The sequence below is a fragment of the Euphorbia lathyris genome, chromosome 7 (assembly GCF_963576675.1).
Source record: "Euphorbia lathyris chromosome 7, ddEupLath1.1, whole genome shotgun sequence".
NCBI lineage: Eukaryota > Viridiplantae > Streptophyta > Magnoliopsida > Malpighiales > Euphorbiaceae > Euphorbia > Euphorbia lathyris.
The window spans coordinates 1,177,128-1,202,506 of record NC_088916.1 but is presented as its reverse complement, the minus strand read 5'-3'; the positions used below and the strand labels follow the sequence as shown (position 1 = coordinate 1,202,506).

At 35.2% G+C, this 25,379-nt stretch overlaps 1 protein-coding gene and 1 long non-coding RNA gene across 3 annotated transcripts; both read right to left on the bottom strand.

Moving 5' to 3' along the window:
• Positions 1–2,802: 2,802 nt before the first annotated feature.
• LOC136201419 (cycloartenol synthase) lies at positions 2,803–23,624 on the bottom strand. 2 transcript variants are annotated; one of them, XM_065992082.1, is made up of 19 exons: positions 23,363–23,624; positions 23,024–23,245; positions 22,740–22,925; positions 22,240–22,329; positions 21,895–22,089; positions 21,709–21,793; positions 20,971–21,137; positions 16,691–16,879; positions 16,097–16,210; positions 15,689–15,811; positions 15,462–15,584; positions 15,288–15,386; positions 14,972–15,028; positions 12,180–12,226; positions 11,956–12,099; positions 11,703–11,880; positions 8,703–8,783; positions 7,511–7,594; positions 2,803–3,110 (listed from the first exon to the last, which is right to left on the bottom strand). In XM_065992082.1, the coding sequence occupies exons 2-19, from the start codon at positions 23,222–23,224 to the stop codon at positions 2,991–2,993; spliced, it is 2,283 nt and encodes a 760-aa protein (XP_065848154.1). In that variant the 5' UTR covers positions 23,225–23,245; positions 23,363–23,624; the 3' UTR covers positions 2,803–2,990. The 2 variants fall into 2 exon arrangements, with proteins under 2 accessions (XP_065848154.1, XP_065848155.1); XM_065992083.1 differs by having other exon boundaries at positions 23,024–23,242; positions 23,363–23,590.
• Positions 12,240–14,938, bottom strand: LOC136201420 (uncharacterized). Its single transcript, XR_010673827.1, has 3 exons — positions 14,149–14,938; positions 13,941–14,054; positions 12,240–13,828 (listed from the first exon to the last, which is right to left on the bottom strand). It is a non-coding gene; the product is annotated as an uncharacterized lncRNA (long non-coding RNA).
• Positions 23,625–25,379: the final 1,755 nt, after the last annotated feature.

Below are 25,379 nucleotides of genomic sequence, written 5' to 3'. Positions count from 1 at the left end.
GCTCTTAACCTTTATCCTTCATCTTATTATATTAATTTAAATATTGTAAGGGTAAACAATAAAAATAGCCCAACTGAGAGGCTCGTTTATATATTGATACTTCTCCAAAAACAATAAAAATGGTCCAATTGAGAGGCTCGTTTATATATTTATGGGATAAGGTACTAAAATAGGTCTATGGTTTTTGGAGAAGTATCAATTTAGGCTTCACATACAAAATAGCACCACCAATAAAGGCTTAACATTTAAAAAATGTATCAATTTAGGCATCGATGACGGATTGGACACGTTATTTCTATTACTCCGTAATGTTCTGATTTCCCCTTCATGTATAATTGACAAAACTTAGTAGAATAATATCAATGACGTGTCTCGTTCCGTCATTGAAGTCTAAATTGATACCATTTTTTAAACGTTAAACCTATATTGATGTTATTTTGAGTTTCGATATCCCTAGGGATGCCTATGATTATTTCGAGCGTGTTATTTAGATATATTTTTCTAGTCTTCTTAGCAAGTCTATCATTGTAATTCAGGATCTAAAAACTCTTTATCAATTCAATGATTTGGTGCCCGTTTATTTCCATTTTTCAGAACTACTTTTTGTTTTTCAAATCTAAACAAGAGACAAAAAGCGTTTGGTAAAAATTCGAAACAATCGCTTTTTAGACAAAAATCAACTAATATCTACCGTCTATCCGCAACAGCAAATAAGAGTAGCTAAAACAAACGGACCCTTAATTTGTAAATCCTTATTAAATCTTCGTTACTACTAAGTACCTTCTTTTTAGCCGGTTAGTGAACCAAATAGCCATTTCAGCTGTTTGGTTATCTAGCTCTCATTCTAACTATTAACTATCATCTATAGACGGTTAATCTCCCGCCTCTTATGTTGTATTTTACCTTTATTAATAAATTCGATTTAAAAAAAGTTATATTGAAAAGGTGCTGGTTTGCATTATTGGTGTATAAGAGCAAGTGTAATGGTTGTAACATGAATTAGGTGCCAACTCAGCACAACAAACACTTATAAAAACATCCCACTAGAAAGGAAGTATTCATAAATATAGTTTGATTTTTAAACAAAAGGTTAAAAATAAAATATACATATATCGGTGTAAAAAATCAGTGGAAGAGGGTGGGACCTACCACTACCTAACACTTTATGATTTACAAAATCAACTAAAACTCATGTGTGCAGTGCACTCGCCCATTTAAGGTGCTACATAAACCTGCGTGTAACTCAGAACCTTTCTTTGACCATTTCCTCACAAATTCTAGTGAATGTTACCTATGAAAGTAACCATTGTTCTAATGGTTGGGTGTTACAAGCAACAAGCTTGTAACACCCATTAGACTTGCTCTAAAGCTTACAAGCCTGTAACTAAATAATTATAATCTCCCAATAAATAAAATAAGCTAATTAAGAGGAAAGGCCTAACAGTAACATCAACAAAGTATATATATTGATAATAATGATTTTTCCATTTCTTGTTTTGTTTTGTTCTTATGAAACATGCTGCTTCAGTACCCGATATCAATATTCTCCCATAAGGATTTGTACGTTAAAAACTGTCCCACATATAGCTTAGAAATAGTTCAAACCAACCAAAAATATTCATCGCCTAATAACGTTGTAAAACCTAGTTTAATACTTGTAGGTATAAATCCTGTGGATTCGATACCTAGACTTAACCAAATTTATTACTTGATAACGACAGAGTACACTTATCTCATAATTGTAGAGCTTGTTTCGAGTGAAATATAAGCCCAAGACTTACTCGCATCACTAAACCCGACCAAAGAGGAGAGGACTTATGATGAAGCATCTGAAACCATTCAACGTCGGAGAGCCCATCGCGTCCGAACGCAGCAGAAGATTCCTCATTGACAGAATAAGGACCCAAGAGTACTAAAGTCATTACTCGCCCCAGAGACCAAAACCTATAAATAAAACCCCTACTCACCACAATAAAGGACGGTAACATTCTCTCACTACATTTATCTTTCCTCCAGTACTCTTACTATTCATTGACTTGATCGTCGAAGCGCAAATAGCCCTTTCAACTCTTCGGTTATCCAGCTCTCATTCTAACTATCACCTATAGGCGGTTAATCTCCCGACTCTTATCAATGTTGTACTAAACCTTTATTAAAAAAATTCGGTTTTAATCAACGACGACATTGAACAGTTGCTGGTTTTGCATTACTGGTATATATATATAAAAGCTTACAAGCCTGTAACTAAATAATTATAATCTCCCAATAAATAAAATAAGCTAATTAAAAAGGAAAGGCCTAACAATAACATTAACAAAGTATATGTATTGATAATAATGACTTTTTTTCATTTCTTGTTTTGTTTTGTTCTTATGAAACCTGTTGCTTCAGTACTCGGCATCGATATTCTCCTAATACCTATACAGCGGACAGCCCATCATGTCCGAACGCAGCAGAAGATTCCCCATTGACAAAATAAGGACCCAGCAGTACTAAAATCATTACTCGACTCAGGGACCAAAACCTTTATTTAAAGGATAAGGTACTAAAATTGTTCTATGGTTTTTAATAAATCAACCGCTTAAAAATTAAACAAATTGGAATTCAAATCTCACATCTAAAAAATAATAAAAAAATTTAATATATAAAAGAGCTATGATGGGTAACAGGTACCGGGTACTCTCGGGGTATTCTCATACCCGTTCCATTACCCGTTAGGGTAATGGTTTTAATCCCATACCCGTCTCATAACCTTTGGGTACGGATAGTACTGAGTACCCGTTACCATCCCTAACGACTACATTAAAAAAGTGCTGGTTTTGCATTACTGGTATGTATACATATATAAAGCTTACAAGCCTGCAACTAAATAATTATAATCTCCCAATAAATAAAATAAGCTAATTAAAAAGGAAAGGCCTAACAGTAACATTAACAAAGTATATGTATTGATAATAATGATTTTTTTAATTTCTTGTTTTGTTTTGTTCTTATGAAGCCTGCTGCTTCAGTACTCGGGATCGATATTCTCCTAATGCCCATATGGGAAATATGTCTCTGTATGCTGCATATGATATCATGCAATTCTTATTGAACACTCCCATGATTTCCTGCATTCATTTCCATACAAACAAACTTTAGTTTTCCAAGCATTTATCTAGAAAGCACTGACACGGTTACTCGTATGGTGCAGGTTCCGGCATTTAAAAAAAAAAAGTGTGACACGAGTACAAGGACACCCCAAAATACATGAGAATTTCTACTGTACATCAGGTGTAATCTATGTTGCACGGAAACGGATACGGGAAATGTTATTTCTAAAACATAACCTTCATAAAATAGTCTACAGACAAAAATAGACACGGACATGAAATGGACGCGGACGCGAAACGCTACTAACTAGAAGTGTCCGTGCAACATAGTCATAGAGTGTAATACATCTGACCAAATCAAAAAAGGGATGGATACCAATTCATAGAAGATGATAAGTGTTAAGAAATAAACATATACAAGTGACATTCTTTAATTGGACGGGTGTATTACACCAGGAGTATAATTGAATTTCTCTCTCTATATAACATCCATAATAAGTACACATTTGTATTATACAAGTATTTATATAGTTGGTGAATACAGAACTGCTCCGTTGAGGAGGCGAATTTAAATTTTTTTTGCACGATATAAATTTTTTGAGCCAATTTTTTACAATCCCATTTTACCCATTTCTGAACCAATTTCCTTTTTTCAGCCGATAGATTTGGGGGGCCATCTTGCACCCCCAATCTACTAGAGAGACAAAAGGGGGCCGGGCTACATTTCTAGCAAAATGCATTTTTGAGCTCCTCAACTTTCTAATTTGAAACATAGTAGTTTACTTTTGTCTTAAATCACTATTAGTTTTCTACCCTGTTTAAAATGTTGGTTTTTTCCCTGATCTATTATTTTGTCTGGCCGGATAAATTGCACCAATAATCACTGAAGTTTAGTCAGTTTCAAAAAGGTCACTGGATTTTATTTTGTTTTAATAAAATCATTGAACTTTGCTTTTTATTTCAATAAAGTCATTTCAACCAATTCACACACAAAAAAAAATTCACTAGAATAGTGACGTAACAACTACATTGGAAAAAACTTTGATACGTATAACAAAAATAATTTGAAACATCTCTAGCTATTATATACACAAAATGCATTTTTGGACTCCTCAACTTTCATACTAGTTTACTTTGGGTAAAAAGTTTCTATGATCAATAAAGTATAAGTTTTGTGTACCTATGATCACTAAAGTCACTTTAGCCGGATCCAACCATTTACGCCACTAGAAAGCTAATGTGGCTAACATATCAGCAACACTTCACAAGATATTTGACATGTGTTGCCAAGCAGCAGCCACATGATGACACATGACAATTAAAAAAATGAAATTTGTGAATATTCTAATCCATAACTCATATCCCAAATTGATTAATTTCTCTTTTTCTAAAAAGAATTAATTGCCATGTGATGACGTAAATCAGACATATGGTGAGGTGGTATTGTTGACGTGACAACCATGACGATTTTTCGATGGTTCAGATTGCTGGATCTAATCATAGTGATTCTATGGACACAAACTTGGTACTTTAGTGACTTTATTGGTCAAAAAACTATTTTATTGGTTACTGATGCACAAAATCCCTACTTCAATGACAATAGAAACTTTTTACCCAATTTACTTTTGGCTTAAATCACTGCTAGCTTCCAAAATATTGGTTTTTGCCTCTTGATCGATTATTTCCTAACATTTATCTACTACCTATCCAAAATATAAGTATTTTTCCCTGGCCGTTAATTTGCACCAATGGTTACTGAAATTTAGATCATTGAACTTCATTTTCTTTCAATTAAGTCATTGAACTTTACTTTTTATTTCAATAAAGTCATTCCAACCAATTCAGATAGAAAAACATCATCAGAATAATGACATGACAATCACATGTATACCACATGACAGCTAAAAAATATAAATATATATTTTGCTGCCACGTGATAGTTGACAGTAAATAATAATTTTTTTTTTGCTATCATCTGACTGCTGCTCTGTCATACGTAAAAGTTAATCATTTTAACATGGTTGTCATATCACTATTCAGAGTGATTTTTTCTGTATGAAATGACCAAAATGACTTTATTGAAATAAAAATGAAAGTTCAATGATTTTATTGAAACAAAATGAAGTTAGATGACCTTTTTGAAACTAACTGCAAACTTCAGTGACTATTGGTGCAATTACCCCCCGACCTACTATTTTGGTAACATTTGGCCGCTAACCTATCAAAATTTGTGAAATCTCGACCAACGTGGATGATATACTAAAAGTTATGTTAAATCCTTCACTTGCCTAACAAACCCCGATCCGTAAAGATTAAACAAAAATGTTAACTTACCATTCACATTAATTGAGATATCATCAATTTTGATAGGTCAGGGCAAACGTTACAAATAATAGGTAAGAGAGCAAAGACCAACATTTTCGGATAGATCATGGGGCAAATGTTACCAAATAATAAAACAATGGACAAAAAACCAATATTTATGATGGATCAAATGTTGCCAAATAATAAATCAGGGGCACAGACCAACATTTTAGAGAGATCAGGGACTAATAGTGTTTTAAGACTTTAATTTTTGGTACTTTTTTTTTCCTTTCTTATACTTCTTTTTGAACTGGTTAACAATGAAAATTTCTACAATGGAACGGGACCAATACTGGTCCCGTCTACTCAGATGATGACACGTCATTTCAACTGTTGATGTGGCATCATATGAGTGGAGGCATATTGTGAAGTCTTAAGGAGAAATTCTACTATAGACTGGGATGAGAGGTGTGACTCATGGAAAGAAGCTTCCATCGTATCCTGAAGCCAGTGAATCTATTAAACATCCAACATTACTTAATTGGAGAGTTATATGCCTCCTTATATGTGTGAGTCAGTCATCTCCATTTGAGGTACCTTTTGGGTGACTTAGGCCTTTGTTTACATGGTATTTAATGTTGTCCCCCGCTGATATTAGAATCACGCACCAAATGAATTGGGCATGAGGGGGGCTTGTTAAACATCTCACAATGCTAAGTTGGGAAGCTATATAACTCCTTAAATATGCGAGACAATCCTCACCAATTAGAGGTACCTATTGTGGTGAGTTAGGCCTTTGTTTACATGGTTTCACAACCATGGTTCAATGTTGAGTTCCCCGCTGACATTAGCGTCACACACCAAATGAATTAGGCGTGAGGAGGGCGTGTTAAACATCACACATTGCTTACTTGGAGAGTTATATGCATTCTTATATGCGTGAGGCAATCCTCTCACTTTGAGGTACCTTTTGGGGTGAACTAGGCTTTTGTTTACAGAATCCTATTCTAACAAGGATTCTAGAATGATATTATTTCTTATACAAATGACTTCTATCCTAAGTTAGAGATATTCAGAGAAGGTAGCTAGGAAGATTAGCTCTATTCTAATTAGGACTATTCCTTCCCAATAAATAGGGATTGGATTAGGACTATTCCTTCCCTATAAATAGGGACCTAGTGCCCCCAAGATATGGTTACATGATCTTATTATTTACAAAATCAGACAATTCTAGCTTTTAATTCCCTGAAAGAACTGACTTAAACATCGAAGTGTTCCTAGCCAATAACTGTGCCTCCTTCGTTTTGCAGGTTTAAACGGATCCTCAAGACAAGGCGTTCGGTTCAAACACGATTTATTTTCACAGTTTATCAAGACTCAAACCCTGACCAGTCCATGAACAAGATAACCATTGGTTCTCTAATATATTTTTCCACTCTAATAGCAAACACGGTTGGATGGACAGATAACCATTGGTGGTTAATCACTATGTTATACATACGAATAGCATGGTAACTATCACCATTACATAATACAATTAACGAAGAACCTTGCAGCATAAATAAAAAGCTCTCTACCCTAGGCTGTAAATGAGCAGAGCCGTTTATCAACGGCTCAACATTATAAAAGCTCTACCGTGTTCGACTTGATTTAAAAATAAGTGAACTTGAGCACGACAAAACTGGGTTCGAAAGCTCATGAGCAGGCTCGGTTATAATCATGAACGGACTCGTGAGCAAGCTTGGTTCGATTTTTATTAATAATAGCATTTCTATAAAGAGGGAAATGCGAAATTCCGTAGTTTTGTGTGAAAATTTAGTTTTGTAGGTTTCAAAACTAAGTAGCTTATGAACATAATTAATGAGCTGTTCGCCAGCAAAGTTCATGAACAGAATTAACAAGCTGCTAGCAAGCAAAACTTGTGAACAAATAAACAAGATGCTCGCGAGCAGCTCACAATTAGATGATTTTCTTAAATGAACCGAGCTCGAACAATATGTTGATTCTATCTCCATTTTCGGCCGAGTTGAGCATGAGCAGGCCAAAGCTCGACTCGGCTCGATTACAGCCCTACTACCCCATTCCGAATACAGATGTAAAGTCTAGCAAATTACCTGCTGCGGAAAATCTCCATTCTCCATTTGAGAATTTATCAAGCATCTTGCGGCACGGTGCAAAGGCGTCGGGTCTCTCTCAGCCTACGCAATGTTTTTAAAAGCATATAGTGAATCTAATTCTTTTTAAATGTCAGGATAATCAGTGGCGGAAACAGGACCCCGGATGACCCGAGACTCAAACATATCAATAAAAAAAAATTCAAAACGTAAAAAAAAAAATCAAAATTAACTGTGCAATTGACGGTAAATTTTCAAAGTCCAGCCCGTTAGGGCTCGGCAAAATTTTTTTAGCCTCCAATGCATTAAAACTGTAAAAATGTTATCATTTTTGTTTTAGAAATAAAAGCGAACATACTTAATCATCTCATCTACCTTTATATATTGAAATAATACTACATAGAGTCAATATAATTCTCTCCAAAATATTACGAGACACCGTTACTAAATTTTTTTTTTTTCTCAATTCTCGGGTGGCCAGCCGGGGCTCGAGCCCCGGCCAACCCCCCCCTAGTTCCGCCCCTGAGGATAATTCAAAACAAATCAAGTAAACTATACAATTAATATAATTTTCAGGTTTTATGCATATTTTTTAGATGCTAACAGTATGCATATCATTAAAATAATTGAAGCAAGCCTAACACCTCATAGAAGAGAAAATATTCCTTTTGCAGGAACAAAATTCTGTCAAAACACTCCTAGAAAAGAAAGATATAATGAATTACATCATTGAACTAAGGGATAAGGTACCAAAATGGCCTCAAGGTTATGGGGTAGTAATTTGACCCCGAATGTTTATAAAACGGTGTAATTATAGCCTCGTCTAATTATCTCTGAGAAGAAAGGGATAGATTGTAAGGGTTTAATTGACACCATTTTAAAAACGTTGAGGTTAAATTGACACCATTTCATAAACATTGAGGGTTAAATTGGTGCTATTTTGTATGTGGGGTCCAAATTGACACTTCCCCAATAAAGGTTTTATTAGTCACACCGGGTTTTGCTAAAACCCCCTGCTCAGATTCCGCCATGTGGCGCAATTTGAGGTTTTGCACCACATGGTGCAATCTGAGCGGGGTATAAGCCAACACCCAGTGTTGGTGTTGGTAATATTTTCCTCCCCAAATGAGATGGAACAAATTCTGGATAACGGACGAAAAAGAAACCAGTCTAAAAAGAACTTGATATCTACCTGCCCGGCATCAATCAGGCTCAACATAGCCCAAGAAGTATTTACCAAATGAGACCTTTGACTATCAAGATAGGAATAAACCTGCACATAAAATAAGTAGCATATATTAGAGTGGAAAAATATATGTACACTTTGTGCGTAACTCATAACAGTATTTGCTATTGTTCCTTGTCACAGAGAAAATGGAAAGAAAAAGAAAAATGATACTCCCTTCATTCCCTTATATAAGTCATTCTAGCAAATTAGTTTTTTTCCCCAAATATAAGTCATTCTAGTATTCCAAAAATTTTTAGTTTAGTTTTTCTGTCCAAGCATTTAAACTTTTTATCTTGGTACATGTGTTTTTGAACATTTCAACTTTCAAGACCTATTCCCCAACCACAACAACAACAACAAAGCCTTAGTCCCGAAATGATTCGGGGTCGGCTAACATGAACCATCATATAAAACCGTGAAAATCAAGTCGTGTCAGCGACACAGATTCGCTCCCTCCACTCCGTCCTATCCACTACCATATTTTCCTCAATTCCCAATAAACTCATATCACTCTCGATCACCCTCCTCCAAGTTTGCTTAGGTCTTCCCCTACCCCTCACCACTACATCCCTTTGCCACTCTTCGGTTCTCCTAGCCGGCGCATCAAGCGCTCTACGTCTCACATGGCCAAACCACCTTAGTCGGTTTTCTCTCATTTTATTCTCAATAGATGTAACCCCTACTTTTGTCCTAATTATTTCATTACGCACCCGGTCCTTTCTCGTGTGACCACACATCCATCTCAACATACGCATCTCCGCCACCGACATCTTATGGATGTGGCAGTGTTTCACTGCCCAACACTCCGTACCATATAACAATGCTGGTCTAATTGCCGTCCGGTAGAATTTTCCCTTCAATCTATTAGGCATGCCGGGATCACAAAGGAAACCCGTAGCACTCTTCCACTTCGACCAACCAGCTTTAATCCTATGGGCAACATCTCCATCTACTTCTCCATCCGTTTGGATAATAGATCCTAAATACCGGAAGCAATCCGAGGCCTGAACAACTCTCCCATCTAGGGTGATTGTCCCTGCCTCCCTACTCCTACGGCCGCTAAACTTACACTCCAAATATTCTGTCTTACTTCGACTCAACTTAAAGCCTCTAGATTCTAGAGTTTGCCTCCATAGTTCCAACTTCATCTCCACTCCTTCTTTCGTCTCATCAACCAACACAATATCATCTGCAAACAGCATGCACCATGGTATACCATCTTGAAGTGAACTTGTTAGTTCATCCATAACGATGGCAAAAAGAAATGGGCTTAGTGCGGAACCTTGATGCACTCCAATCGTAATAGGAAACTCTTCAGTTTTCCCAACACTAGTACGTACACTCGTGCATACTCCCTCATACATGTCCTTTATGATGTCAATATATTTCCGCGAAATGCCTTTCCTTATCAAGGCCCACCAAAGTACTTCCCTTGGTACCTTATCATATGCTTTCTCCAAGTCAATGAAAACCATATGCAAGTCTTTCTTCTTATTTCGATAGTGCTCCATTAATTGTCTCATTAGATGGATGGCTTCCATAGTTGATCTTCCCGGCATAAAGCCAAACTGGTTTTCCGAGAGAGAATTTATTTTTAGTTAAACAATGTAAATTCATTAATTTAACTCTATATTAATTGCATTTCTAATTTCTTAATTCCTTTTCCTCCTCTTCCTTCAAATATATTTAACTTGTTTTAGAGGCTAAATATTTGATTTCAAAGCCAAATCGTTAATTATGATGTTGCTACCTTAAAATTTATATTCCCTTTTCCAAATTTGTATTTAAACGGTAAGGTAACAACATCGAAATTACTAAAAACTAAATAGAATTCCTTCTCAAAATAGTATTTATGATTCTAAAAATGTCCAAAAGTACAAGAGGCACGCCTTCCCACGCCTGGGCCAAGACCCTCAACTAGGGAGTTGCAAACGACTCCTGATCGCTTCACCTTGAATGGGCACCAAGGCAAGCGTGTTTAACAACACTATGTAATACCATGTTGATTTTCTAAAGCCACGAGATAAAATTTCCTCTTATTCTTTTCGTATATAGAATTCAAATAAACAAAACGGGAAAAGAGTAGTAATAAGTTGTGTAGAATCAATGAATTCATGGCACAATCCTCTCCATGCGGCATTGCTCCGTCAGGCTTTCACCCAATCACAAAGCGAGGAAGAAAGATTTTAGTTGTTGCTGATGATGTTTGCTGTTTGTGTAAAAAAAGCTTGAATCTGTTTCCCATCTGTTTTCTGATTGAGTTTTCTAGCAAAGTGTGGAATGTTATGTCGGAAAGGTGCTCTAACAATAAAATAACCTATTGGAATAGGGAAGTGAATTTGTTTATAAAGAAAGCTGTGGGTAACATTTTCATGGCTAGGCTTCGACGGACAGCTTTTGCTGCTGCTCTTTACTTGCTTTGAATTGACAGGAATTTAGCCTATTCCCAGAATGTTCAGCCTCATATAAAAGGGTTACACATAGAATTGCTTATAGTCTTAAATAAAAGTCGATTTAGAGACAACTAGGGGTATGGCATCCAAGTACATGCTTCCTATGAGATTATAATAAAATCTAATCTTGGACCTTACCTATCAGCTTAAGCTTTTGGATCAAATGGTTCCTTAACATGGTATCGGAACCTCTTAGACCAAGTGATCGAGTGTTCAAATCATGGTAACTCCATTTATTAGTGGAATTTCAACACATGGTAGGATGGACCTATGTTGCACACGCATCAAACCCAGGGGCATTCACATGTGGAGGTGTGTCAGAGATTAAATAAAAGTTATTCTTAGACCTTAGCTAGACAATTCCCAAGAAAATTACTTGGAAAGAATTAAAACCTTTTGTTGTTGTAAAGACAACTCATGAACAAGACATGCTAACTGAATGGCTAAGATTGGAAAGATAAATCCATACATAAATTTAGAAAACAACATTACAAAAGGTATGACCTTTTACCTTTGTTTGACATGAAAGATAACTCTCTCCCCAACCACCAGAAGCACACTGTTTAGACAGTAGAAATTCACAAGCCTTTCGGATACTGGAGCAATTGTTAAAGTTCTTTCCAGCAGCCACCAGCCCTTTCACGCCAAACCATGTACCATAGGTGAAGCAAACACCCCATGAACCATACCTGTGCAGCAATCCAAAAGTTACTCAACTTAATCAACTGGTCAATGAATTGTAGTTCTAAAGAATAAAAACAAACCATGAGCCATCTGCTGCCTGAATATTCTCAAGGAACTTGGTTGCCTTTTTAATGCAAGATTCCATTTCCTCCCGTCGGTGTTCAGGATGTAATTTTCTGAATGAAGTGAGAGCTTGAACTGCTGCTGAAGTACACTCAACATAACTTCACAGATTACATAAGTTAGCGTTTGAGATTCATATTCAAAGAAAAAAAAGTGTTCACTGAAATAATTGTTTACTTACGGGTAGTCAATAACGATATCACCAAAAGTTTCGGCAGGGTTAATTAACTGAAAAATCAAAATTGTGACAGGAAAAGGTGATTAAATAACAGAACAAATCAAAATGATATGAAAGCATTGTCATAAATTTTAATTACTTCATCTGATATAGTTCAAACTTCAAAGAAAAGTATAAAATAATTAAATATGTCTTGAGAATAATCAAATTTCTAACATACAACAAGCTCTCTCGTGTTTATTACGTTTGAACAATAGAACATGAACAAGTATGAGCATAAATCTTATTCTCATTCGATATAGGGTTGATAAGAACCACTGGCAAATTAACTCATCATGTCTATGAATAGGATTGCTCAAAGTAGTTGAGCTCCACTTAATTAGGGCTACAAAGAAGTTTTTGTGTTCAACTATTATTCTTATTGTAGTTAAAACCTGATAAACGTTTACTATTACCAAAATTTGACTTCTAAATAGTGGATATGGCTAGATATAACCTATAAATGTAGTATTAAAATATAATTGTAATGAGAAGTTACTTTTGTCAAATAAATAACATCACAATAAAAGATATTTAAAATAAACTTATATTATTTGAGCAATAAAATATAGTCAAAAGAGGACAATTTTTTTTTAAAGGTTAGGTTTATTCTTATCTATAGAGCAAGATGGCTAACCACCTACTCGGTTTCCTGTTTTCAAATGACCTTTTTATGAGGAGATGGCCAGCATTGGGGCCCCACCCAGGCATTTAGATTGATTTTGAGGTGTAGATTATTAATTTAGGGACTTTCACGTTCTTATGATGATTGGCTCAACTGCTCAAGTATTTGATTTAACCGATTTGGGTTCAATTGAACTCAAACAACGCTTCTTCAGGTTCATTTTTGCTCAAGCCAAATTCAAGCTGGCTGAGCGGCCAACCAGAGCATGAACAGCTAAGAACTTGCTTTGTTTGCACCCCTGGTTGTAAATATATTGTTGGCAACTAAATCTGTGGGTATTAATGACATTAATTGAGGAGAATATTAGCTGTAAATTATGTATTTTAGAATCCCATAAATTAAGGGATTTCTATTTGGATTTGTTCCCTAGTTTATTTTGTATTCTCCATATAGATTACCCATTCGTTAATACAAGAAATACAATTAACCCAAAATCTGAGGGGGCACATTGTTCATTAAGCATTCGGCCACAGGGGAGTGACAATGTTACTGGTTATGTTGATGACATTATCCTAACTGGGGATGATAAGATGGAGCAACAACTCTTGAGTGATTGTTTGGCTAAGGAGTTTGAGATCAAGACTTAGGGAAGCTGAAGTATTTTCTGGGTATCAAGGTGGCACATTCCAGATAATGCATTTTTATATCCCAACAAAAGTAAGTTGCTGATTTGCTCAAGGAGACAGACAAAGTTGCATGCAGTCCCGCTATGAAACCAATAGAGCTGGGTCTTAAACTAGGAAAAGCAGAGGAAGATGTTCCAATTGATAGAGAAATGTACCAACACCTTGCAGGATGACTTACTGATTTGGCACAAACCAGACCTGATATGGCTTACGCAATGAGCTTGGTTAGTCAATTTATGCATAATCCTAGAGAAGTCCACTTGCAAGAAGCACATAGAATTTTGCAACACCTTAGGGAACACCTGGAAAAGGGATATTATTCAAGAGAAATAGAAGTATGACAGTTGAAGCTTATACTATTGGTGACTGCGTAGGATCAATTGTTGATTGGAGATCTTGATTAGGATAATGTACCTTCCTTGGAGGGAATCGTGCAAGATGGAGAAGCAAGAAACAAGGGGTAGTATCACGTTCCACTGCTAAGTAGAATTCCGTGCAATGGCACAAGGTATACGTGAATTGCTTTGGCTGAAAATTATTTAAAAACATACTTATATAAATTATCCCTCTGACGCTTCCTTTAATCAAGTGTTTGGAATGGTTCTTGTCTTAGATTCCTGACCTCCTTAAAGCGTTACTCTCTTTTGAGTAAGCAAGCTACCTTCTTTGAACACTTAAATTTTAAGTGGGATCGTGTTATGGAACTCTACTGCAATAGTAAATCAGCAATAAGCATAGCCTACAACCCAATTCAACATGATAAGACAACACTTCCAGGTGCATAGGCATTTCATCAAGGAGAATTGGACAATGCTTTGATATGCATTTCGTATGTGACAACAAAGGCACTACTCCCTAACATTCACACTAAGGGGCTGAGAGTAGTTCAATATTTGAGAATTTTGTATCCAGACTGGGCATGGAAAATTCCTATTCACCAGCTAGAGGGGGAGTGTGGGAATTAATGACGTTAATTGAGGAGAATACTAGCTGAAATTATGTACTTTGAAATCACAGAATTTAAGGAATTTCTATTAGAATTAGTTTCCTAATTTATGTTGTATTCTCTGTATATATTACCCATTTGTTAATACAAGAAATACAATTTCAAACCTAAAATATGAAGGAATCCAGAAGTCCACTCATAGTCAATTGTCACAAAAATGTATCAAATCCTATTTTGACTATTACTACTCTTGCCTCAGAGAAGAAGTAAACTAATTAAGATTCTTCAAATTTGCACTGTTCTTGACAATGCAAAAATTTAGTTGTCTAAGCGATATAGGCCAGCTTGGGGCATTATAATGTATATTCTAGTAATTAATTCATTGTCAAATGCAGAATAGATATACCACACTGATAAACATCGTCAAATGAAGAGAAAAGAGCAATTCATAACAGAGTATTTATTGTTAGATAAAATTGATGTTATAGCAATCAGTTACCTCCAACCACTTGTAAGATCTTGTAAGCTCATATGTAGCGAAGCTACCATCACCATTCTGCAGAATGCAGGAAAAAGATGCTTGAATCCAGGAAGATTATTCTTGAAATGCTAAAATAAGGATATTACAAAGCTATAAAGCAAAATCATGATTAGTTAGCATATAAAAAATTTCCATAAGAAATTCTGCACTGCCCTTTGCCTTTGGTAGTTGGCTATGCCGATCTGAATACATTTAACTACTCAATTTTCCTACAATTATTGTATAAGATCATATTTTTGCATATAAAATTTAGAGTGCCCAGAACATACATTACCTGCAACGAGAGAATAACATTGACTGCATCACATAACTGGTTCACATCTATTGAATCCCCAACAATATCACATGGAATTTTGGATAATAAAAGAGCAGCCTGGTAAACAAACCATATGTAAATTATCTAGAACAAATTAAGCATCAGGAACACTTCTACTATGAAAATCATTACTTTTAATCCCTCTGCTGTGCAATCTGAGATGGGCCAACCATGATCTGCTGTTGAAAAAGGCCATGCACCTTTTGATATGTGACGATACCAAAAATCAAGATCTCCTGGACAATCATCCAAGACCTGCGAAAGCAAGACGGATCAATGAGGTTATATATTTTTCTAGTTAGAAGATTAAGTAAGGTCATCTTTAAATAAAAATTCGCTCAGAAGAGAGAAAAAAAGACCTGTGAATTTTTAATAAACGAGTGTGCTTTTTTTAAAGTTGGGCCATATTCCTGAACAAGATTAGTTGACAAAATTGCCTGAACTGCGAAAGCCGTGTCCCACAGTTGACTCCCATTATAACCCTGCAGCATATTTACTATAGCTTATTATAGATGATAAAAACTGAGTGTCACAGCGCAGTATATATCTGAATATATGAAATCACAATAACAACGGATAAAACCTCATAATAGATTTCAATCAGCTATATATCTAGTTGGTGGTACATAATGAAAGTTAGAGACAGCAACAATTCTAACATGACTGCATATCAATTAAAACTATATCAGCAACTAACTTATTATTGCCTCTAAAATTCCTGAAATTGCCCACACAATCATTTATGTGGTAAATAAATATATTGAGACCTGCATTTTCATTCCATCTTCAGCTAGCCAAAGGTAATCGTGTACTCTTGGAAGATGCAGCTTGAAAGCTTCAGAGTTCGGGTCTTCCACCCAACAGCAGAGCATATTTAACACCTGTAGACCAGAGAGAACTGATGATTAGAGAAAAAAAAAACACTTATCAGAGTAATTGTAGTTTGGAATGAAAAGAATGCATGTGTAACTACACAATGAAAATTATTTGATTTGCTAGCTGTTTTTCTTCCCTTAGAAACAAGGCATATTTAGAGAGAACCCTCCAACCCCTTGAGAATAGGTGAATGAAATTGTTTCTATCCCTCCTCTAATTTATTCCACATATAGCAAATGCAGGCCTTTATTATGGCTTGTAACCGTGTATCTGCTGTATAACTTCCCTTCATGCAGTTATCAAGTACGAAAGGCACCTTTATTACAATAGGGAAAATTTGTGACGCATAGGATGACAAATTAATAACGTTGTGGGTGGTGGCATACAACAGCATGTCACTCCAACAGATCAATGTTTCCCCACAGTTAAAAATTAAGTGCAGGCAATTTTCAACAAAGTTTTGTTGTTGCATTTGAAATCCATACCTTGTTTACAGGTCCAATGCAAATGTAACGAGTATTTTCATCCTCATAATGTACATGCTGAATCACAGTCTGAAGAGCCTTTTCTCTCAATTTCTTTCCAGGCCAATGTGTTAGGATGGGCTCAACCAACTTATCAAGAGCTGTCCAAAGTACATCTTGCACCATTGGATGTGGATAATACAGGTCTTCCTGCAATACCAGAAGTAATAACTTTAGTCACCATGAAAAGGATCACATAATGGATCAGAACTGCTTTTGGAGCTTATCTCTGATATGATAATTACAAGTGCTTGACCCCTGCTCAAGTGAAACCAGCAATTCCATTCATTTTAATCCAGGAAACAAATATACAACTTTTATATTGCAAAAAGTATACAACTTTTTTTATTGCAAATTGTCTTAACCTTTTTTAATTTATTTACTGATAAGAAAAGAGAAGTTTCATGATAAAGGACAAAATATCCTCCGGGCAAAACATAAAACAGAAGAACAAACAGTTAAAAACAGCAAGAAATAAATCAATACCCTAAAAACAATTTAAATAAGACACTAAGAGACTCTACTGAAAGCTTATCTTATTCAAGGTTTAAAGACAAGTATGAAGTTCTGAAAACTGTGGAGTCCCATATAATACAATTCAATACTTTTTACTCAGCAACTCAACTTAATTGTCAAATGATATGAAATCTCAAGAATTTAGATAGATAATCAAAATCACTAGACAGTGTTACACATCAAGTGTAAAACCAAGATACCACATAAAACCTGAGATATTAATAATAGGAGATAGGTAATATTTGTCTCCAATTAAATGAATGAATGCACTATTCAAATGGATCACCAAAATAGAAATAAAAACACGAGCAGTCAAACTACCAGTAAACTGGTTGCTGTAGCCGTGTAGCAGTGGGCTATAATCCACACAAAAAAAAACAGCGGCTTCATAAACTAATGCAAAAATGTGCCTTTGCTATCTGTCAACTTGAAGTGAAACCATTGTTACTACATTGCAATGACAAGGCTGTGTTGGCATTGCTCATATTCTACTTGACTATAATTGCACTAAGCAAATAAAATTAACTGATCACATTCCGAGGATTTAATAGACAATTTTAGAAAGTCAATTTTTGCAGATATAGACTTTTTTTGATTTAGGAAGAGGTAACCTAGAGCCTTGTTTTCTGCATTCTTTTGGTTCTCTAAAGACATTAGTGACTTTGTGATAGTACCACTAAGAAGTAATTCAGTAGACTAATAAAGCATGAAATCAATATGTGATAACCACAAAAAGGGAACCCCCATGACCCCTTCCCCGAGGGAATGATATTTCCATTCTTTTTGGAATCAAGTCCAACAATAAGTGTGGTAAATAAAATAAAAAATAATAAAAAATAAATCAATGTGGCACTTCAAATTTAAAATATTCACATTTCGACATGTAAATAATGGATGGAACGGAATAAGAAAGAAAGGAGATCGCGAAAACCAACAACTCGCAAATATTGACGGTGACTAACCACTAGATCTGAGTAGCCCTATCTCTAGGGGGCTTATGCACTCCACGTGGAGATTCAATACGAAAACTTCAGGATATAACTCTTTGGCAACATATAGTAAAGATAAGTTTGACAACTGACATGATGATGCATTGCAATTAAAATTTGAATAGTGATAATATTTTTTTTTGTAAAACTAAAATAATGATAATAATTTTCATCCAAAATTTTGTAGTGAAAAAGGGCTTTGATGAGTAGTGTAACAAACCATGTAATACACTAGGAGTACATGGGATACCATGTAGATTGAGAGACTAGACTACATTGATATATTTTACTTGGGAACAATACACAGATATATATACAAGTAGTAGCTCCTGATATTACTCCTACAGTCAAGGAGACATACTGACCCTACTAGCAGCCTAAGCATGCCAGAACAGCCCTTTAGCAGCCTTAGGCATGTTATTCATTAATTACATTGACTTATACTCTAACAATTACATTGACTTATACTCTAACACTCCCCCTCAAGCTGAAGCATGGATTTTAATCATGCTCAGCTTGCTATAGATACTTATAATATAATCTTAAGACGATAGAACTCAAAACAAGAAACTCAAGATACTTTGGAATATAAAAACATAATTCGGGAGATACAACCTAGAAGAACAGATCGAACAGGAGAGACGGCAGAGGAACATCAAACTTCGTAGGACACAGACAAGCAAAACTCAGTCGAAGCAACCCGTAAGAGGCTGCCAGCAACGTAATTGCATAAAAGGAGATTCACCGGCAAACTAACCGGACAGACAGGTCGGAAACAGAGAGGCAACGACAGCAAAAGAGGAACAGCGACAAACCGTTGAGGTGAAATTAGACTCTGCTCACAAGGCAGACATAAATGCTGAAAGAAACAGCCCAAAATTACAAACCCACAAATTCTGCTCACAAGGCAGAAAACAAATTCTGGAATCTTAATCCAGAAACCTAAGAGAGAAGCCGAAACAAGGCTCTGATACCATGTAACAGACCATGAAAATACAGAGAAATCCATGGGATACCATGTAGAGTAAGATGCTACATTGATATATTTTACTTGGGAACAATACACAGATATATATACAAGTAGTAGCTCCTGATATTACTCCTACAGTCAAGGAGACATACTGACCCTACTAGCAGCCTAAGCATGCCCCAACAGCCCTTGAGCAGCCTTAGGCATGTTATTCATTAATTACTTTGACTTATACTCTAACACTCCCCTCAAGCTGAAGCATGGATTTTAATCATGCTCAGCTTGCTATAGATACTTATAATATAATCTTAAGATAATACAACTCAAAACAAGATAAAACATAAGAAACCCGTAAGTCGAAGCAACCCGTAAGAGGCTGCCAGCAACGTAATTGCATAAAAGGAGATTCACCGGCAAACTAACCGGACAGACAGGTCGGAAACAGAGAGGCGACGGCAGCAGAAGAGGAACAACGACAATCCGTTGAGGTGAAATTAGACTCTGCTCACAAGGTAGACATAAATGCTGAAAGAAACAGCCCAAAAGTACAAACCCACAAATTCTGCTCACAAGGCAGAAAACAAATTCTGGAATCTTAATCCAGAAACCCAAGAGAGAAGCCGAAACAAGGCTCTGATCCCATGTAAGGAGGACTTTTCTTACAGCGACGACGACACAAGGTGGCTGGAATGTGAGGAAACGACGATCGGAAGCGGAGAGGACAGAAATGGAACCCTGGGAAATACTACCCGGAAAAAAGAATTCAGAAACCTTAGACCTTAGGCTCTGATACCATGTAACAAACCATGTAATACACTACGAGTACATGGGATACCATGTAGATTGAGATATTTTACTTGGGAACAATACACAGATATATATACAAGTAGTAGCTCCTGATATTACTCCTACAGTCAAGGAGACATACTGACCCTACTAGCAGCCTAAGCATGCCCCAACAGCCCTTTAGCAGCCTTAGGCATGTTATTCATTAATTACATTGACTTATACTCTAACAATTACATTGACTTATACTCTAACAAGTAGTATTTATATATTTTTTTTTATTTTTTTTTTGAATCAAGTAGTATTTAGATTTTAAAAATATATAAATTTAAGATTTAAAATGAGTAACATAAATAAAATAAAAATATAACTTCAGTAAAATATAAAAAATATCACAAATAATTATAAAATATTTCACATTAAATTGCAAAAAGATATATTAAACCTTCAATTATATGCATTCTTACTATAATTTAAAAATATAATAATATCGTATTGTCTAATAAATGATATAGTAAATAAAATATAAATTTCAACATGACAAATTTTCTTCTCAACTCTTATATATTATGTAATTTTGTAAAATTTTATATTGATTTTGATTCCAGCACTTACGATAACCAAACAATCTTAGGAGGAATCACATTTTGATTCCTTCACAAGCAGAACAATTGAGAAAAATATATATTCCAATGGCAAAGTTTTATATTAAGAGAAAATTCCAGAATTCTATGATAATGTTGCATGAAAATCTATCACTAACTTTGTAGTCTCGCATTTTCCATTTATCTAAAAAATTGAGCATGTAGTATTTCCTGTGCATAATACTCAAGTAATCTTACAGCCAAGGCCTAAATATTCACTAGTAGTGTTTGGTATATGCTGCAAATGCTGGAGGCAGAGTGAAAATTAGTGCAAGGTAAGAATAAGTACAGAATGAAACTGGCCTTTAATAGGATCAAGAGACTAAAAATACCAACCTTTGCACATTGGTTGCGTGCATCGTTCCAGTCTATTTCATGATATGGCACACTAAATAACTCCTTTCTCAAAGACAAAACTGTTGGTGTGATTGGGCCAACAAACCTCTTCCCATATAAATATGACATAGGTAGATAGACCATCCGGCAGTGACACCACATCCTCCCTGCAGAGCATGTAAAATGTTATTTTATCTTCAACAAAGAACACCTACAGGAATCTTGCTCACTTCTACAACTGGGCGTTTGGACTGATGTCCTCTCTATTAATTCCCAAACATTCATACATCTAATCAAAATCAAGATCATGAGTTGGAACAATTTGACTCAAATACTTGGAAACAATGCATGATTCTTCAGACAGTTATTTGACAACAGCAGCAAAGAAATTATGCACACAAAAAGATAGGTCCTGCCTAAAATACTATTGCTTCTTCAAGTTTGATCTCCCCCTACATCGAATTCGAGAAACAAAGGTATCTATCAGGTTAATTCTATGAATATTTCTCAAAATTTAATTAACCAAAATTCATAAAGTGAAAAACTGGGAAAAAATGCAGAACACCACAAACCACTCGAATAGTTATGGACATAACCAACTTGCCTCCAAAAAACCAAATAAATAATAAGTCCAAACATTACGACTACTAGAAACCTCATCAAGGATTCTACTTGCTTCTCATACAAAGGAAAAACAAAATTAAACCATTATTAAAAGGACAGTAAATGGATGAGAACCTGGATGGAATGGGACAATATAAGGAAGAAGCCATATCTCTGGGGGGAGAGGATTATTTCCAGACCACTCAAATGCTCCAAGCACCTGTTTGGATTGACTGAGGAATCAAACACAACCCCAACAACAAAGTGAAAATTTGAAAAATACAACTCAAAACTATCGAGCTTCAGCTTCAAGAACTAAACTGAAAGCCACATTTTCCCCCATGATGTGATTGCAGTAGCACTGCCATGGTCCAGAATCCATTTACGCCCTCTCTCCATCGCTCCTTCTCCATCATTAGCCCCTTCACCCAGCAACCTTAAAGTAACATAGCACAGCACACTACCAAACATCGTGCTGGGGCCCTCGATGTGTAAGCCCCATCCGCCATCTCTATTCTGAAATTACATTTCCACATTAATAAAAAGCTCCAGGTGCAACCGTAAACAATATCAGGAGAACAAAATTCCCAAATTTCCAAAATCAAACAAAAAGGAACCAGAAGAGAAAACTGATGAACAAATATAAGCCATGAACAGTAACCATGCCTGGTGGTTGTATAGGTAACGGCGCATCTCCTGCTTATGCTCCTCAGATAAAACAGCATTTAATGCTCCAGTGACAGATAGAGCTATCACCTGAATCATTTTCGATCAAACATACATATAGCAGACCATTACTTCTCATAAAACGAAGAACATAACAAATCACAACCAGAACTCAGTGACGAATACAGGATTGGTTTTACACCTACTGTGCGTAAAAAAAATTGCTAAATCGAATTCGCTCAATTTTCTTTCCCGTATATATACATGTTAATATATGAGTGGTTGTTTTAAATAAACTTAGAGAAATTTATCCCTGGTTAAATACAAACTCAATGAGCCAATTAACCACCCGACCTTAATTTGTCGAAAACAGGGGCAAAAACCATCAGTAGTAGGGTGTTTTGACGACAGGGGCCAGAACCATCCCTAGTATGGGCGGTGGCCTGGCTTGACTTGAAAGATTGTGAAGAAAATAATTGTAATTAGTAAAGAGAAAATACCAATCCAGGCATAAGAAACATAGGACCTCCATAATCCCCAGGCCAATGGCCGTCATCTGCCTGAATAGTTGAATAGTAATCCAAAGCTTTCTTCAAAGCAATCGTGACTGCTTCTTCAGTGACATCTTCTGTATCATTGAGTTTCACTTGTGGCAAAAAATCAGCCAACCGGTTTTCCTTGGCAAACTACAATTCCAGTAAGCCGGAAAAAAAAAATTATACTAACCAAAACACCAAAATCCGATTACAGGCAAAAGGAAAAAGGAAAATGAGGATTTCAAAACCTGAATTCTCATGATTAGATCTGAACTATGCTTCATATGGAAACGATTGTTGTGGAAATTTTCACGAGCATTTTCAATCTGCAAATGATCTTCAGGAGATCCAAATTTCGGATCAAACTCCCATACCTGTCTTCCAACATGATCGTTAACAGTTCTCAGCCATGGATTTCCACCTCCCTCAGCAATCTTTAACCTCCACATTCTGATCTATTCACTTTACTTCTGCATTCACCGTTTTTTTATCAATTATAGATCAAAATGCATCAAACAGAACGCAAAATCAACAAATCATCTCCGATTGAAAAGCAAAACAATAACAAAAAAAGGAAAAAAGCTTACATTGCTTAGGGAGATTCAAAGTGACAGACAAAGATGGAAACAAACAGGAATCAATCAGTACACCTTGGTTTACACAGTCGCCAAAAGAGTGTGAATTAAAATTTTAAAAAATTATATATAAATTAATTAAACAATAATTTAAAAAAAAATGAGAAAATAAATAAGGGATGAAACCCAAATTATCTGCAACACGTGAGCGATGCAACAAGCATATATGACATTTTTGAAAATCTGAAACTTTCTTCTTTTTTTATTAACAGATACGTGATAAATTCCAAATCTGCCAAGCGCTTTTGTAAAAGTGCAGATTTATACCTGAAGTGTAAAATATTGCAATTTTATTCCTAATGTTTAGGAATACAATGGGTAGGGTAGTGTTAATCTCAAACTCTTAATAAGTTTATTTTTTAATTACCCGTATCCGTCTCATTATCCTAACGTATATACTTTTTTCATTTCATACTCATCCCATTTAATTTGCGGGTACTGTTACCCATTAAGAATCAATATATAAAACAAAAAAAATATTACAAATTTAATAAAATATAAATTTAATAAACCATTCATCTAAAAATTGATCAAAAATTGAATATTAGAGCATCTCCAAGGGACTCTTAGAGTGCGTTTGGTACGCTGTAATGCAATGTAATGTAATCAAGATTGTAATGTAATCAAGGTTGTAATGTAATGGAATGGAATAACCATTACATTACCATGTTTGGTTAGTAAAATTTTACAATTGATGTAATGTAATTACCATTGTGCATCGGTGCAAAACCGAACCGAACTGAAAAAACCGAATACCAAAATGATCAAAATAATTCATACCAACACCGAACCGAGTAATAGGTAAAACCGAATTAAAACCGAATCGAAATATGCGGTTCGGTTCGGTTTAAACCAAACAAACCGAATTAAGTTAAAAATAACAAATAAAAATCACTATATTTTCTCATTAAATTTACCTCAACAACAACAAAAATTGAAATATTTCCAAAATATATCTATATTGGGTTATTATCTCAACAATAATAAAAAAAATTAAACTTGCATAATCAAATATATGTGTATAGATATATATAAAAATGTAAAATATGTGTAATTCGGTGCGGTTCAGTTTTTTTACATTTTCTGTCAAACCTAAACGAACCGAATCGAATACCGAAATAAACTTAAAATTAAAATCGATGCTGAACCGAATTGTTAAAAAAACTGAACCGAAAAACCGAATTCACTCAGTTCGGTATGCGGTTTAAACCGAACCGATACACACCCCTAATTATCATGTTTGTTTTGCTATGTATAATCATAAATTTCTATTTACTCTTATAAATATATATAACAATAGTAATAATAAAAAATTAATAATAATGTGATGTAAAAAATAGAGGAAATGAAAATGTTAGATTGAAGGAATTAGGAATACATATCGGAATGTAATGGGAATTCCTATTGATTTCTTTGGTAATCCTCATTACAAAACTTATTGAAGAAAATTAAAGTCATGGAATTCCCATTACATTCCAATAAAACTATAGAGTGCATCCAAACATAGTAATGGGTTTTTGATGTAATGTGCATTCCATTACGAAGTCCATTACGTCTTACCAAACGTACCCTTAGTGCACTCTCTAAAAATAATATAAATAATTGACTTTTAGTGATTTAAAAGTCATTAAGACATATCATCTCCAACAATACTCTCTATATTCACTCCTTATTTATTATTTTATCATTAAAATTATTAATTGTTGTTATATTAATAAAAATGAATTAAGAGGCACTAAGAGGTGAAGATAGGCTCTCTATTAATAGAGAGGATGGAGAGACTTTTAGTAATTTGAGGAGTCACTGTTGGAGCTGATTTTTCATTCTCCCTCCTCAAATTTTAACTTAAGAGCCAATTTAAGAGGTTGTTGGAGATGCTCTTAATCAATAAAAAGAAAGTAGGTTAATGATATCATTTAATGATGAAAAACAAAAGGTTGGAGTTTGAATCTCACATCGCACATCTAAA